The sequence below is a fragment of the Ascaphus truei genome, chromosome 3 (genome assembly GCF_040206685.1).
Source record: "Ascaphus truei isolate aAscTru1 chromosome 3, aAscTru1.hap1, whole genome shotgun sequence".
In the NCBI taxonomy this organism is placed as follows: domain Eukaryota; kingdom Metazoa; phylum Chordata; class Amphibia; order Anura; family Ascaphidae; genus Ascaphus; species Ascaphus truei.
The window spans coordinates 245,201,195-245,219,357 of record NC_134485.1 but is presented as its reverse complement, the minus strand read 5'-3'; the positions used below and the strand labels follow the sequence as shown (position 1 = coordinate 245,219,357).

Sequence of the window (18,163 nt, the reverse complement as noted above, 5' to 3'; positions counted from 1 at the left end):
ATGTCGTGGTGGAGGAAGAGGTCTTGCTTGGGGACCCAACCCACTTCCGGCGGCCATGGCGGAACCGGCTGGAAGATGGCCGCGTCCTCCGACCGAACAGCATTACCCGATCACCTGGATCGAAGAAGAACTGGCAGGCCCTGCGGAAGCCTGGGAGCAGCGAAACCGAAGAACCGGTGGGCCAGTTCGATGGCGCCGGGCCAGGTAGCGGTGAAGAGCGGGTCGTAGCCCCGCGGATGCCGATAGCCCGTCCCTATCCCCAACCCCCGGCCATAGCTAAAGCCCCGTTCCCAATCACCTTCTCCTATGGGTCACCCTTGAGTCAAGAGTTGTCTGGGGAGTCCTGGGTCACCTCTGATGAATGGACTGGGGAGAGCCTGGACTGTTTCACGTCGGATGATGGGTCGGCGGGCGGGAGGTACACCCGGGAAGTATCGGTGTCGAGTGATTGCCCTAGTGCAGTCAGTGTTAAAATCACGAGTAGGCCCAAGAGGTTATGGTCCCAGTCCAGTATATCCTCCGGGGGGGAGCCTGAAGGGGAATTGGAAGAGAAGGATGTAGCCGAGTCAGCTCCAGAGGAGATTAGGGAGACCCGTTGGTGGGCGCCCACTTTTGAGGGGTACGAGGCCTGGTTAGATCGTACCAGGTTCCTCTTGGACCAAGACGGAGTGGTGGATTATTGGTGGGCCCAGGGGGAATTTACTGTAACGCCAGATCTAAGAGCAGTAACGCCAGATCTAAGAGCAGTAACGCCAAATCTAAGAGCAGTAACGCCAGATCCAAGAGCAGTAACGCCAGATCCAAGAGCAGTAACGCCAGATCCAAGAGCAGTAACGCCAGATCCAAGAGCAGTAACGCCAGATCCAAGAGCAGTAACGCCAGATCCAAGAGCAGTAACGCCAGATCCAAGAGCAGTAACGCCAGATCCAAGGGCAGTAACGCCAGATCCAAGAGCAGTAACGCCAGATCCAAGAGAGCAGTAACGCCAGATCTATTATGTTTTCTTATTGCCCATGTAAATCATTTCCTCCATGTTATAACACCTTATCTATGAAGTAGCAAATTTGCAAAAAAATGTGAGGTAATAGCTTCACAAATTTAGGCTATAATACTGTACCTAATTTTGAATAGCCCAACAATAAAAACATGCCACAGTATATTCAATGCAAACTGCTATACATACTGTAAATTACAGGCTAGATCATTATAAAGCAGTTTTTATAAAGCCACAAAACTTACTGGAGAAATTCACACCAGATTATGTGGCCAGGATGAAAAAAATAAATAAAGGAAGTTTGCAAGATAACAGCGCATAAATTGTTAAATAAGATTGCATGTTTCAGTACAAGGCATTGTAGAGTTTGGGGTATTTTCTGCCCAACCTCATATTTCTGGGGCCACTAACTGCCTTTGTATTCACACGTTGCATTGCAATAGTCACTATAACACTATAACACCCCCACAACAGCCACCCTAACATATACATGCGTTACGGAGAGACAGGGAAGGTAAGAAGGTGTTCACCAGTCATGCAAAGGTACAGCTAAAATCTCAATCAGTACTGAAAATATTGTATATACTGTAAGCTTGGTATAGGGAAATAAGTCTTTATAGCTACATAAAACTGCTCTTTGTAGTCAGAAATAATCTGTTTTCATATTTATTGTAGGAGTCAAAGCGCTTGATTTATTCTTGTGGCCCGTATTAACCTTTTGGCTGCCAAGGGTTAATAAAATTCAAATTCTAGTAGACGGCTGCAGCTTTACACTGCCACACCATGGCCAGCAAACATAAAACAACATCCGGACCGTTACCAGAAGCATTCGTACATGTATAATTACCATGTGTCTGTGCTTTCTTGTCAAAGGCACAGAGTACAATGTTGCCACAAAGAAAGTGTAAACTTTACTGGATTTTCATCCTCATCACATCTCGCAGTAAAATTACTGCAGTGGTTTGATATTTTGCAGAGATATGTCTGCCAAAAAAACATTGCTGGTGGACTTTTTTAAAACGGCTTTAAACATCGGCCCAGGTCCCAGCAACATGGGAACAGCTACTGCATTCTTTTTCTGAGTTACTTGCCAGACCCCAACTAACCCCTAACAAAAGCACTCTCCTTTGTATATATCATAATATAGGTTGTTGTGCTTTCCACAGTGATGCTTTTGGGTCTAAGTATGAAAGGCTAATCAATGTAGCTTTAATGCAGACACTTCAACTCAATGATTTTCTGTGAGTCTCGCTGATTTGGAGTCAGTTTTACTGATCCTAGGCATCAGCTGTTTCATAGACCTTAATTAAGTCTCACTAATACAAATATGTTTTCGCAATAAAATAAACGTTTTTGTGCAGAACCCCCACATCGCACTGATTTGGATCCCTGCAGGTTGACATGTCTAGTAATTATTAATAGACTTTTAAAAGTGCAGAGAAGCAATGGGCCAGATTTAGTGAGCTGTGCTACACCATAAGACACCTTTTGGCCCATTCACCAGAAGATGTCTTTCAAAATAACACACTGCTTTGTAAATATGGGTCTATATGTCTGAGAACTTTTTGTTTTTTGTACATTCAGTGCCAATTGTTAATCATGACCACTTTCACCGAAGCACAGGGCTATCTATGCTTCAAGTGGCAAGTGACCTGAGAATATCTTTTCAGACCTTGTTCAGAGATCGTTTATCACAGAGATAGTTTATATCCTTACCTCATCAAACACTTTAGAAAGGACGTGCTTGTCTAGAATTGGGACATATTTAGCAGTGTGTGGAACAGTCGTGGGAGCCAAGGCGTCCATTATAGTGAGCCTCCTAGAAACCAAACCGTGTGTCTTCAGCCAGCGTGAAGAGGAAATATCTAGACAACTAAAATTATCAGATGGAGACATAGGGGGAAAAAAAGAATACAATTACTTATAAAGGAAAAAGAAAGTATTGGAAAAAAGCTTTTAAATTAATGTACTCACTCTTTAGGTGCTCTCTTGGCCTTTTTTGGTGATGTTGTGTCGTCGACAATGTTTAACTCTGCAAGAAAATCCATAGTATTATGTAAAGATTGTCCACCCTAAAAATGCATGATAGTGTAGTAACACTAAACTGTACCACTAAGGTGGTATGTTTCCTTTACCCACAGAGATATAAACCGGTGTCAGAATATGATGCATTGAATCCTACATTTCAGAATGAATTTTATGTGCTGGGTTTTTCATAATCTGCATATTATTATTTATTCATGAACCTCTTGCTACAGTTAAATAAGGCCTCGGCCATGTTGCCTGCATGCTGGCGGAAGCGTGCTCCCGCGCGCTCCCGCGCGCTCCCGCGCGCTCCCGCGCGCTCCCGCGCGCTCCCGCTCAGCACTGAGCCCCTACAGCAGCAATTAGAGCGGCTTTAGTAGGGGCTCACCTGCGCTTCCGTGCGCTTGCGGAAGCCCAGGTCTTAGGGGAATTTAAAATTCCCCCGCTTGCCGGCGCGACAGGCCGGTCACGTGAGCAGTTCGCCCAATGAGGGCGAACCAGCTCCGTGACATCACTGGCCCGCCCCCGGCCAGTGACGTGCCCGCCCCGGCCCGCCCCCTTACGGCGAGCAGGACAAGCAACCGCAAGGCCAGGGAAAGCACCCGCTTTCCCTGAGCCTCAGCGTGCATCAGCACGCCAGCGGTAAGCATGTCCGAGGCCTAAGAGTTAACTCTGGGTTCCTAAAGCTTTGAATATTATTGAGGTTGTACAAATGTAGAGAAGAAGTGGAGTTTGAATCTGCGGACGGAACCTGGTCCTGGTATCAGCTGCTTGTAATCTTAGATAAATCACTTTATCTCCCTGTGTTCGAGTCTCATTGGGAGAAAAGTGTGATATGAAATAAAGTTGTTATTATGTATATCAGGCCTGCACAACACGCGGCCCGCAGCTTTCTGCTCTCCCCCTGACTCCCGAGTCCACTCTCCCGCGCCCTCCCCCGTGAGCCCACTGTCACCCTCCCCCGCGAGCCCGCTGTCACCCTCCCCCGCGAGCCCGCTCTCCCCCTCGCAGGGTAGCAGCGCGCTCTAGCATTGAGGCACTTCCTTTCCTGACTGCTTCTTGCTAGAGCGTGCTTGCACTCCTGCCTGCTCTGCCGCCGCCTCCTCCTCCACTGCAAGCCGAGGGGAGGGGAGGGGAGAGAGGGTTTGAAGTGCATGGGGGCTTGATGTGAGATGCTGTGGGGTTAATGTGAGGTGCTGGGGCCTGGGGGCTTGATGTGAGGTGCTGGGGGGCTTGATGTGTGGTGCTGGGGGTTGATGTGAGGTGCTGTGGGGTTAATGTGAGGTGCTGGGGGGCTTGATGTGAGGTGCAGGGGGGCTTGATGTGAGGTGCAGGGGGGCTTGATGTGAGGTGCTGGGGGGCTTGATGTGAGGTGCTGGGGGGCTTGATGTGAGGTGCAGGGGGAGTTGATGTGAGGTGCAGGTGGGGAGAGTTATGTGAGGTGCAGGGGGAGAGTGATGTGAGGTGCAGGGGGGGTGGGATGTGTGTGGTGTGCAGGGGGTTATTGTGTGTTTGATGTGGAGGGGGAGTATTATGTGTGTGGGTGAGGTGGATAGATGTGGGTACGAGAGATAGATAGGGAGTATCGCAAATGTTGATAGTGAGGGGTTCTGGGGGAGATATGAGGATGATGATGAAGGGTGCTGGGGGAGATATATGAGGATGAGGTGCTGGGAGATGATGATGATTTTACCCGTGCGGCCAATTTTTTTTTCCTTGGAGCAGTTCGGCCCTTCTCACATTACGAGTTGTGCAGGCCTGATGTATATTAACACCCAGAAGCAGAAGCCTTGCTCTAAATCTACTTCTTAGAGGAAAACAGACTCATATTTGTTTTTCTTCATTTTAAAGCTCTACATAATAAATCATTAATTGTATGAAATTAAAAGGTAGTAGCGCCTCATCTGATCAAAAGACTGAAGCAAATCCATAAGATTGATCCATGTACTGATAACAGATTCCAGATTTTGCACCAACAATAAATGAGGTCTCTGAACGAATGACCCGTTCAGCAATCTCAGACCCTCTTGTCTTGTTACTTGAGTTGTCGAATGTGTGGAACTTGATAAGATGATGCACGTTCGCTCAGGTTATGGTCATAGATACACTAAATCTATCATTCCATTTAACTATTAAAGCAGTTTTTTAAACTTTTCTGCTCATCCGCACAGGGGCGTTTAGTAACTTTTGGGTGGTCCATATCGAAACAAACAGCCCAACATTTATTAAGGGGGAAATAAATGAAAGACGTGATTGGTTTCTTTGACAAATGTGCTGCTATTTTTATACCAGAACTGCACGCATTTTAGTGCCAGGAAGATTTAATAACGACCCTGTTTATCTGCATTTAGTTGGTAGTTTTATTAGAATGCACATCATACATTAAAATGGTGTCTGTTTTCCCGGATGTTGCACTTCCAGCAATCTTGTTATAAGACACCCTGATATTTTACACAAGGACAGATTAGATAGGCCAGGTGGTCCTCATCTGCTTTTAATTTCGATTTGTCTTTTATACTAAAAGGGAAAAAAAAGTCTGCCATTCTCAGTTTCTGCTCCAAAGATAAAACACACGTCTTTAGTGAGTTACTGTACCTTTAAGGACAGTAGCAGTTTTCATGCCATTGCTGAGGAAAAGCGCTTTAGTTTCTGGAAGCATCTGCACTTCTGCTTCACTGTCACAGAGTCTCACTCCACGGCTCAGAGCCCTGAGCAGGCTAGACTTTGTTTGCTCTGTTAGTGTTGCCAAAACAGGACAAATGAATCATTAATTGAGGAAGTGATGTTTACAATAAACAAACAGGCTATAGCTAAAGAGTTTCTCCATCATTCCTTTAGTATTTGTATCATATATATCATATCATATAGGGTGACCTGTGTAATCCGTTCTGTGCAATTATTATTGCATGGCGTCTAAATTCCATGTCCAAATGAATGGTATTTTCATAGAGCAAAGGAAAAGCAGCTATGAGCTCAATCATTCTCAGAATTTTCTTGGCATACAGTATATAAAACTAGGATATGACTTTATCATATATATGCATCAATGAATTGCAGCATGGGGAGGATTTTGGAGTGGGACACCTAGTAAAAAATGAAATGGGCTCTGAATTGGGCCCTGTACAAGTCATTTACCTCAGACATCCAAACATGAGTCTGCAAGCTCCAATTTGAACAGTGCCATATACACTTTTGTCATAATCTGAATTATTTATTGTTACTATAGTCTCTAAACTTCAATAAGTGCTTTATAGTAGTGCCCTTTTAGTGTGATTTTGTTGATGTGTTGCTATTCAGAAAGCTCCGATAATGGTGCAATATCTCACTAAAATGGCTTTTTATAGTACTATAACAATTTTGCTAGAACAAGTAGTGCAATAAGCCAAAAAATACCACAAATCGCATTTTTTTGCCAGAAATGGCTAATCACTAAACTCCGATATGCATATAGTACTATAAAAACTTGCAATCTTTTCTCGCCAGCTAAAGGGTGGCTCTAAAGGAATTGCAATATGCATAAAAGGAGTTACTTTTATTTGTACTGCATATGATTGATACCGGAGGCCCTCAGGGACCCCGCGGGCCTCCTGTATCAACCCTATGCCGTAAAAATAACTGTTACATATGCCTATAATATATATTATCTTTAACTGTGCATGCAATGTCTCATATATAATGTATTATTTATTTATTTATAAAATATTTTACCAGGAAGTAATACATTGAGAGTTACCTCTCGTTTTCAAGTATGTCCTGGGCACAGAGTTAAGACAAATAATACAGTACTTGGTTACAAATACAGTTACATAAATGAACAGGGTATACATTATATACAAGACATTGCGTGCACAGTTAAAGAAAATATATGTTATGGGCGTATGTAACAGTTACAGACCAGATTAAAATGTGAGACAGCCTTAGATTTGAAAGAACTTAAACTGGTGGTGGATGTGAGAGTCTCTGGTAGGTTGTTCCAGTTTTGGGGTGCACGGTAAGAGAAGGAGGAGCGGCCGGATACTTTGTTGAGCCTTGGGACCATGAACAGTCTTTTGGAGTCTGATCTCAGGTGATAGGTGCTGCATGTGGTAGGAGTGAGGAGCTTGTTCAGGTAGCTGGGTAGCCTGACCAGAAAGAATTTAAAGGCAAGACAGGAAAGGTGAACTTTGTGCCTAGACTCTAGTGTTGACCAATCTAGTTCTTTGAGCACTTCGCAGTGATGTGTGTTGTAGTTGCATTGGAGAACAAAACAACAAATTCACTTATGTAACTATGTATTTGTAACCATGTATTATTTTTTCATCATAACTCTATGCTCAGGACATACTTGAGAGGTAACTCTCAATGTATTACTTCCAAGTAAAACATTTTGTGAATAAATAAATAATAAATAAAATAAAATGGTTCTGGTCACCCAGTGGCATCGCTATTCTGACTGGTTACCTGCATGCAGAGCTTTCTTTCTGTGGAGAAATTGTGTGGCACTAATACGCTCCCTGTGCCGGAGGAGCGAAGCAGATGGGACTTCGTGGGGTTTCTGATTTTGCGTCTGCACTGGCCTAAGTTTTGTTGGAAACAAAAGCCATACAGCACATGCGATTTTTAGTTAGCATTTTTTGTTTTGTTTATGTATGCAAGCTTCAAAGTTGGTGTTGGCAGATAAAGTGTACATGAAAAACAAATAGAAACATAAAAGATGATTGCAGAAAAGTCCTGATTGGCATGCCCAGCTCATCCATTCACTCATACTGTATAGTGCAGGGGTGCCCAACTCCAGTCCCCAAAACATGACCTGTGGAGGGGTTTTCAGGATGTCCCTGCCTCAGCACAGTCTTCGCCTGAGTCACTGATTGAGCCACCTGTGCTGAAGCAGGGATATCCTGAAAACCTGACCTGTTGGGGGGTCTTGAGGACTGGAGTTGAGCACCCCTGCATTATACAGCATGAGTGAATTGATGAGCTGGGAACCCCTGCTATATGGTGTCCTTGTACTTCATCTATAGCGGTTTTAACTATTTCCTGTACTGTGTTTGCTTGCACTGCCTACTGAGAGGTTGTTTATAGAGTTCCTAAAACACTTTCTCATACCGTGCATTTCCTAAGCAAGGCCGACGTTCGGTCTAGAATTTTTCACTCTCCTTCTAAACTCTTGAAATACCTTCTGTTTACATGCAAATGTCCAACTACAAGAACGGTCTACATGAATAATATAAAGTACGGGTCAGCATTTTAACTTGTGTTTTGGCTTTGGTTTTGTGGAAAAAAAATAGTTGCTTTGCACGTGCAAAAAACTTGAATGGTTTTGGTTTTTAGTTTTTAACTCATTATGCAAAAGCAGGAAAAATATGGAATACGCAGGAAAATATTTGCAACATTTCTAACTTTCTCGCAAAAGTCCACTGGTTTCATTTGCAAATGTTAATTTAAAAAAGAAGAAAAAAAGAGTTTGAGGGTGAGCCTCTTGGGTTTTGGCTCAAATTTTACTTCATTTTTAATAGATGAAAGAAAGTGTGATAAAGAGGAAACTCAAACCATGCACATTAAATGAGCAGAAGAACTAAACGTCCCAGCCTTATTCTCCCACGTTCCTCAACAAAAAAGAAAAAAAAATAAGTCTTACATTATCCTTTTTCATTCTGACAACACACTTTGTTGTAAAAGATCTTTAGGAAACATATTGATGCAAACTAATATTTACAGGGACACCGCTGAGAACTGCTGTCCGAACTCAGCTATGCTCAAAGTAGCACAACTGGTAACTGCGATATGAGCTATATGTGCTACATACTTTATACAGCTTTCATGATATTTGGTGTTGTGCTATTCCCAGTTAGGCTTTTGTCCTAGTACACACATCTTAATGTGTGCAACAAACTTAGAACTAATTATTTTAACACAACTCATATTATTGATTTCCACTTTAATGCTACGGATTTATTGCAACTGTAATATATCTTCCTAAATGGACTATGTCTTGCAATAAAGTCTGAGAAGAAAGAGAGAATAAAGAAGTTGGCACATAAGTAGTCTTTGTAGAAAAATATCAAAAGATTTACTGATGGTGGATTGACGTTTCGGTCTGCTTACAGGCCTTTTCTACAAAGATCCCTTGAGTGCCAACTTCTTTATTCATTTAAATAAAGTCTGCCATCTACTGTGGAAAACTTGTGGCACTTTCAAATCATTCACAAAACCAATATAGTATGACCTCATTAAGCTCCATAGGAAAACCAGTATGCACTAGTTACATACATATGTGAAATATCTTTGTCCCCGTTGTGATACCAGTCTAACATTAAGCATTCTGTGTGAAGTTTTTGCATCTTTTCCAGATCTGTTTTCCCCTGCTCAATCTCGTTCAATAGCAACTGTATGTCTTCACTCTGCAAAACAAAACAATCAATCGAACTATGAATCACTGCCTCTCACAACCATTGCTCAGAAATATAGCCAGTTGCTTTATTTTTATTTTTTACATACTGTATATTCATTCTTTTTTTAACAAAACATAATCTAAAATGATGAATAAAAAATGATTACGCAGTGTAATGGTTAGAAACAATAATTTGATGGTAAGCTCTTCGGGGCAAGGGCCCCTTTTCCTAAATGTTACTTTTATGTCTTAAGCAGTTATACCATTATGTGTTATTTGTATTATTTATTATTTATATTATTATGTCACGTGTATTACTGCTATGACGCGCTATGTACATTAATGGTACTATATAATTAAAGCTATACATACACACATAAACAAGAACCTACTCCCAAGTAAAGGAAAACTATTACAATTACAAAAAGAAAATGAATAGAAATATCTTTCGATAAATAACATGTGTCATGTGTAAAATAATGATTAACTTGGTCAGATACCACAACACTACATAACTGTCTGTATGATGTTCGATTAAACAAAAATCTGTTATTTTTTAATTATTAGAAAGTATGCACAGTAATATATACCATGTATGGCTCTAAACAATAACTTTCCAGAAAATTAACCGAGTTCTAAAAAAGAAACATAAAAAAAAGTGTCTCACCACAAAAGGCTGTGGGGCTTCAGGATCCTGCAGGTAACTACTGTAACAGTGGAAGCGCCCTCCTGTCTCACTGGAAAGCTGATACAAGAAGCTGTTTGCCTCCGTATCGTCACAGTTGAAGGATATACTGTGTACAGGAACTGGATTTTGAACGTTAACTTGAGCAAGAATTGTATTGGAGGGCTGTTTAAAAAAAAAATCAGAAAGAAGTACAGCTCTTTGTTAAAGTCCAGACATAGAAATATAAACAATAGCAAATACTGCCGCATTCAATTATCCTTGCATAGCTATGACTTCAGTCACCTCTCAGCTTCAGACTACCATTACTCCGCTCTCTCACTTGCACTTTGCCTCTACCCCTAGCTCAACCATAAACCCTTGTCTACTTTCCCATTCTAAACTATCATCTCGTTCATCTGCAGCTTTGAAAACCATCTCCTTCTCAGATCACACCCCTCCACCCAAATAAAATAAATAAATAAAACTCAGCAACTCCCTGTTCTACTCTCTCTTACTCTCCTTACTATTACTCCTACTCAGTGGTGACGTCCCCTAATCCTGGCCCTACCCACATACCAATCCTTTCACGTCATACACCCTACCGCAAAGTCTCCATCTCACCACACACTGCTAATCACTCCAACCTCATCCCAATTTCACCTCTTCCTTCCTTTCCCTTTCCTTGCCCTATGGAACGCACGATCTGTCTGTAACAAACTCACGGCAATACATGATTTGTTCATTTCCAACTCTCTCAACCTTCTAGCCATTACAGAAACCTGGCTCACCCCCTCAGACACCATCTTTGCTGCTGCACTTTCCTATGGTGGTCTTTACCTCAGTCACACCCCCAGACAAGAGAATAGACAGGACAGAGGAGTTGGCATACTACTTTCCGCGTGCTGCGCATTTCATGTCTTAAATCCCCTTCACCTCTCTTCTCATCTTTCGAAATCTACAGTCGGTCTCTTTTCCCCTCTATTCCTTTGTGTTGCCATTATCTATGGTCCCCCTGGACCAACCTCTCAATTTCTTGACAACTTTGCCACCTGATTCGCTCACTTCCTAACTTCTGACACAACTACTGTCATACTGGGAGACTTACATACCTACTTGACAAATCTCCTTTGGTCACTCCCAGTGGAGCACCTCTCCTACACACTGCAATGGCCAATCCTTTGACCAGGGTTTCTCCCGCTTCTGCTCGGTCTCTAATTCCACTAACATGCCATTCCCTCTCTCTGATCATCACCTCCTAACCTTTACCTCACTCAACCCTCTGCACCCTCCTCAACACCTACTTACACACACACACACACACACACACACACACACACACACACACACACACACACAGAAACTGCATGCTCTAGATCCTCTCCTCCATCTCTAACCCTTTCCTGTCCCAACCTCGCAACCTCTATGTAGAATAGTACACAATGACACCACACGTCGCCTCCAACAATCCAAGCCACAACCGTTGCAAACATACTTCACCTGCTACCTTCAAAAAGTGCTCACGTAGCTTGGAACGTTACTGGAGGAAATCCCGCTCTAAAGCAGACTTCCTCCACTACAAATTCATGCTCTCCTCCTATACACTGTCCTCTCCCTTGCCAAGCAAACCTACGTTTCCCACATAAACTCTGTCCTCTAACCCAGAGGTGCGCAAACTGGGGGGCGCGCCCCCAGGGGGCGGGAGATTTTTCTGGGTGGGCACGGGCGGTTACAGAGGCCCCGCGCTCTTCCCCAATGCATTTAAATTAAATGCCGCGGGATCGCGTGAGGCCCCTACAACACTCCACTTACCGGGATTCAGCCGGCTGTGTGTCGCATCGCCATGGCAATGTGGCGTCAAATGATGCCGCGGTGCCATGTGACGTGACATCACACGCGTCAAATGATGCCGTGGGTCACGTGATGTGGTCACATGACCCCGCAGCATCATTTGACGGGGATGTAAGGTAGGCAGGGGGCGCGAGAGCCGGGGCAAGAAAGACAGGGGGCGCAGCAGCAAACGTTTGCGCTGCCCTGCTCTAACCCTCAACACCTTTTCACCACTTCCAACTCCCTTCTTCCCCCAACTACACCTGCACCCCCTTCTACCTTCACGGCCCAAGACCTCACCACCTACATCACAGAGAAGATTGAATAAATCATACATGACATCTCTTCATGTCAAGCTCTAAAGGCAAAACATACCTACCCCTCGCACACCTAAATCTATCTAATTTTCCTCTATAACCAAGGACAAGGTCTTCATGCTCCTCTCGCCCTACTATCTACCTCCTTGTACCTATTCCCTCACATCTGCTCTGCACCCTCTCCGACACACTAAGCCCCCCCCCAACTCACATTTTTAACTTCTCTCACTTCTGGAACATTCCCATCTTCTTTCAAACATGCATTCATCATGCCCATTCTAAAGAAATCCTCTCTTGACCAAGCCTTCCTCTCTAACTACCACCTATTTCTCTTCTCCCCGTTGCCTCCAAGATACTTGGGTGACATGTATACAACCACCTGAATCACTTTCTCTCCTCCAACTCCCTGATTCACTCTGCAATCTGGTTTCCGTCCTCTACATTTGTCACGGGAGACCAATGCTTTTAACACAAAAATACCCGGATCCTTTGATTGAGCAAAACGTGAGATAAAATAAATTGTAATTTATTCACACAATGAACACATCTTAATTTACAAAATAATACGAAAATACACTTAATTAGTTACGATGTTACATCTGGTTACAAGAAAGATCTTAGATGGAATCTCAGGTGAATCTTTTTACAGCATGTTGAATCTAGCTCCTGACTGGCTGCACAGACTTTTAAAACCTCACAATTCTTATCTTAAAGCTGCAGTTCAGTCTTTTTTTTTTTTTTTTTTTTTTTACTTCAATAGCTTCATGTGTGCAATCTCTATTTACCTAAAGAACTGTATAGCTGCAGGTCAATCCGTTCTCCATGTATTGATCGGCGAAATTTTGCGACATTTTTAAAGCTGGGATTTGTTTATAATTTGCCTCCGGCAGTCAGTGGAAGATCATGAATATTCATGAGTCTCCCAGTGACGTGTGCTCGCTCCCGATCTGCCGCTGTGTGGTGCCCCCTTCTGCCCCGATCCCTGTGGCTGTCAGCCTGCGCGAGATGGAGGGGGCTTGTGCCGCCAGTGGGGAGGGGGGAGCGGGAGATGTGTTTCACTTCTGCTCCGATCCCTGTGCCTGCCTCCCTGCCCGCGCGGGAGATGCAGGGGGGTTGCGCTGCCCCCGTGGGGGGTGGGGAGCGGGAGATGTGCCCCCTTCTGCTCCGATCCCTGTGCCTGCCTCCCTGTCCGCGTGGGAGATGCAGGGGGGTTGCGCTCCCCCCGTGGGGGGTGGGGAAGGGAGGGGGGAGCGGGAGATGTGTTTCACTTCTGCTCCGATCCCTGTGCTTGCCTCCCTGCCCGCGCGGGAGATGCAGGGTGGTTGCGCTGCCCCCGTGGGGGAAGGGGTTGTGTCCCGGAGCAGTGGTGGCAGCAAGGTGGTGAGTATGTGTGATTATATGTGTGATTATATGTGTGTGTGTGTGTGTGTGTGTGTGTGTGTGTGTGTGTGTGTGTGTGTGTGTGTGTGTGTGTGTGTGTGTGTGTGTGTGTGTGTGTATGTATATATATGTGTGTGTGTGTGTGTATATATATATGTGTGTGTGTGTGTGTGTGTGTGTGTATATATGTGTGTGTGTGTGTGTATATGTGTGTGTGTGTGTGTGCGTGTGTTTGTATATATGTGTGTGTGTGTGTGTGTGTGTGTGTGTGTGTGTGTGTCTCTGTAAAGTGCTATGTAAAACTAGCAGCGCTATACAAGAACAAGCCATTATTAATTTTAATAACACATTGAATTGTACACATTCACATATACACAAAATTAAATATACATATTGTTTACAGTATTATATATACAGATTTGATTTTAAATGAGTTATTAATATTTAACATTAACTACACACGTGCAATGGAATAAGGTTTAATTAATTAATTCTGAGCTACTCTCCTTTTCTGCTGCTGCACTGTCAGTTCTGGGGGAAGATCATGTGACCAGGCAATGACTGATACATTTGTGCTCATGCTCATGCACGTGCACGGCTGTGGAGGGGGCAGGACTCACAAAGGGGTGTGCCAGAGCCTGTTACATTAAAGGAAGGGGTTGTGCCTTTCTAAAGGATTGCTATAGAAACAAAAATGCTCGTTACATTAGAATACATAAAAAATTGTCTTTCAAAGTTGTTTTTTAAAAAAAATAAAATGCTACAAGTATTTTCTCACAGTACAGAACTGATTTATTAAAAAAACCACACATGCAGGATATTGACTGAACTGCAGCTTTAATACTGTGCAACCAATCGCGGCGTGGGAACAAAACATCCCACCCATTGGCAAGGTTCGCCCATACTTCAGGGAGCCTGGCAGAGGCTTCAAGGTATGCTGCGAGCATGTGCGAACTTCGCCCTTAAGCCGCTTAGCATACCTAGCCAAGCACACTTCCCTGGTGACAGGTTGTCTTCCTGACCCCTGACACCTGGACATCTGTCAGGGACAAACTGTTTACCTCTCCCCCTCCCCACTTAGCACTTTAACCTGTCAAGTCCTTTGTTAACTCTGTACCTGGTCAGACATTCTGGGACCCTCCCCTCAGGGTGCCTTAGAAGTCCAGGGTTAAATTATGCATGACTCACTTGCAGGGATGTCCTGCCATATACCTTTTGATCATGGTACTTGTGAATCAAGTGTTTCCGCTGCTCCGCCTGCTTGAATGTAAATGCCCTTGCTCTTATAATTTTAATACACCACAAAGAGGGGGACTTTCATTCATTACTTTTTATGAAAGTTTAAAATACAGAAATCAAAATCGTTTTAATGATTACCCCCTAGCCCTCCGCATAGCAAAAATCAGAGTGCTCGGACATTTCTATCCAGAGTTAGCTTGCTGCTTATACGCTATGCAGCAAGCTGCCTTGTTTTAAAAACTTTTTTCCTTTCTGTGGTCTGCGGGGAAACACTGATACAATGTTCATAATAGACACATTACTGGTTACAATACTTATACAGTTTCATTCCCGGCATTGCTGTGGTCCCCTTATACCTAGCGGGACACACACAGACTATTATAATACATTTTCAGCACTGCAGCCAATACCGGGCTGCAGAGTTGACACTCTTCATGTTTACTTAAAAACCCCTATAACTCTCTTCACCTTATATCTGGTGATAGAGGTACGTAACCCCTCACTGGGTTCTGGGATTTGGGCATAACCCGGGACCTGTAATGTAACCCAGTTCCCTGCCCGGTCTTACTGCCCTGGTTTGTGCTGAAGAGGGGAGATTTGGCGATGAGCTGCAAACTGCTTTCTAGGGATGATTTTATCCGGTGGTCTGTGCTCTTCATGTCCTCAGGAATCTGGGGAGATTCCTGAGTGCAGGTTTTGCAGTACCCGCAACATTGGCCCCCTTCTACTCAAACACACCCTGACAAAATGTTACTGTAAAATCACCCCTGAAACTCACGCCTTGCACATCTCTGCTGGTTAGCACCCCTGGAACTGTAAAAACCCACACATACCTTTATTACAGATGCAGTTACATGCCACAATTGGGTTGAAGAGCTGACACTCACAATTCCCCACTATGGCTCAGGGGCACCCAGCCGGGCCAAATACCTTTTATTAATGGCCTGGGTACTCCTTCACCGTCACAACACTCCACTGAGACAGCAGTAAAAAAAGTGGCCAATGACCTACTCAAATCTAAAGCTATGGCTCACTTCTCCCTACTAATTCTCCTGGATCTCTCTGCTGCTTTTCACACTTTGATCACCTTCTTCTCCTGAACATTTCCACCCCACTGGCCTCGGTGACACAGCCGTCTCCTGGTTTATGGCCTACCTTTCCAAGCGCTCCTTCAGTGTTCCTTCTTTGATGTCTCCTCATCTTCACTTCCTCTTTCTGTTGGGGTCCCACAAGGCTCTGTCCTTGGCCCTCTGCTCTTCTCCCTTTACACCTCTTCTCTAGGTGAACTAATACAATCTTTTGTCTTTCAGCATCATCTATATGCAGATGACACCCACATTATCTCTCCTCCTCTGACCTCAGTCGTCCCGTACCACCAAGTCTCTCTGTAATCTTGTAATCTCCTTCTGGATGTCTCACTTATTACTCAAAGTTTAACATGTCCAAATCAGAATTAATTGTCTTTGCACCTTCCACTGCCACCGCTACACCCACAATCTCCTTCACTGTCAATAACACCACAATCTCATCAACACCTCAAGCCTGCTGTCTACGGGTCACCTTTGACTCTGATCTCACCTTTATTCCTCGCATTCAGTCCTTCACAAAGTCCTGCTATCTCCACCTTTGATATATTGCCAAGATACGCCCTTTTCTCACTCATGATGTAACTAAAATCATAATTCACTCACTCATCTTGACCCGCCTTGACTACTGCAACTTTCTCTTAGTTGACATTCCCCTTATCTGAATATCCCAACTCCAATCCATCCAAAATTCTGCTGCCAGACTCATCTATCTCACTCAGCACTCCACTTCTGCTGATCCACTTCGCATATTCCTTCACTGCCTTCTCATATCCTCTAGAATAAAATGTAAACCCTAGCTCTGACTTACAAAGTTCTCCGTGATCCTGCCCCCTTACATCTCTGCCCTCACCCCCAAATACATACCCACACGCCCCCTACGTTCTGAATAACGTAATCCGTCTCTCCTATTACCTAATTACCTTATTACCTTCTCTCACTCCCTCCTACAAGACTTCTCCCGTGGTGCCCACTCTCTCTCTCCAATTCCATAGTATGTACCATCAGACTCTGCCCCAGCTTTCAGATATTTAAAGATTGAACACACAAAAATACAGTTATCGCTCAATACCAAAACAAACAATCAAGTATAAGGCTCCAGGTGCGTAGGGAGGAGATAAAGCAAAAACACAAATGGCGAACAGAATCACCCAGGTCCCTATTGGCACGCACTCATGATGCACAAGTATAATTAACAAGGATACATATCCATTAATTTCAACCAAAATTCCCACTACCCCAATGAGGGTATATCAACAATAAGACAGACAGTCTATATAAAAACAGAAAATAACAAAACTTTAATGTTGATAGTCACGCCGAAACAAGTGTAAGTATGTACAGGTGAGTTAAAAAAGGAATAAAAATGATCCCCTGAGGGGAGGTGTATCAGGTGGAAAGTTAGTAGTGAAATCAGTCAGCTTAGTAGCTATATTGTAATAATCTTAGCCTCTCTACAAATCATTCCATATATACAAGGTGGTGCGGTAATTACTAATATAACCCTGCTAAGGTATATACCCTACAAACTGAATACACATGTGGTATATCGTAAGCTGCAGCCGCAGCAGAGGTAAGTATAATAAAGAGTGTGGTGTGTAACAACATACACGCTGTATGTGCAGGCAATAGATAGTGGTGCAGTGATAAACACCTATACGCCTAAGAATGCCTCTGTCAGATAATGCCCCAACACTCAACCCCAAAACTGATAATATCAGAATGCTGCAGCTGCAACACCACAATGTCAGCAGTGTCTGGTATACGACCGTATCTCCAAGCAGAGTGAGGAATTCTCCCGCCACCACTGTCCTGAACACCGAGCGGGAACACCGTCCTGCTCGCAGGCGCCACAACCTGATCCCTGAAAACTCAAGAAAGCCTATTTGCCATACCTCTAACACCCAACTCCCTCCCCGTCTCTGCCACAAGCCGCCTGGCTTGTCTCCTTGTCTCCTTGTGTACTAACCTCTCTATTCTCGTTAGTAGTTCCTGAGGCCTGCTGCTACTCTCCATGCAGAGGCCTGAGTATCCTGAGGCCTGCTGCTAATCTCCATGTGAGTACCCTGAGGCCTGCTGCTACTCTCCACGTAGAGGACTGTGTTCCCGTGTATCCTGAGGCCTGCTGCTACTCTCCATGCAGAGGCCTATTCCAGACTCCTGTGCTGAAGCGTTGTTTAGCCAGCACTGGTTCCTGGTACCTGCTGCATTCTCCCCTAGCAGAGGTTACCAGTCGTTTCCTGAGGCCTGCTGCTATTC

General features: G+C 44.1%; 1 protein-coding gene across 3 annotated transcripts in view; it reads right to left on the bottom strand.

Annotated features, from left to right (window-relative positions):
• Positions 1 to 18,163, bottom strand: part of VWA3B (von Willebrand factor A domain containing 3B) — a 161,324-nt gene that overhangs the window by 83,709 nt on the left and 59,452 nt on the right. For all 3 annotated transcript variants that reach the window (XM_075590547.1, XM_075590548.1, XM_075590549.1), the window contains 6 exons: positions 10,057 to 10,239; positions 9,269 to 9,399; positions 7,460 to 7,575; positions 5,615 to 5,752; positions 2,969 to 3,026; positions 2,711 to 2,867 (listed from right to left, as the gene is read on the bottom strand). In XM_075590547.1, the coding sequence (XP_075446662.1) occupies positions 2,711 to 2,867; positions 2,969 to 3,026; positions 5,615 to 5,752; positions 7,460 to 7,575; positions 9,269 to 9,399; positions 10,057 to 10,239 (783 nt within the window). The remainder of the gene's footprint in view (positions 1 to 2,710; positions 2,868 to 2,968; positions 3,027 to 5,614; positions 5,753 to 7,459; positions 7,576 to 9,268; positions 9,400 to 10,056; positions 10,240 to 18,163) is intronic.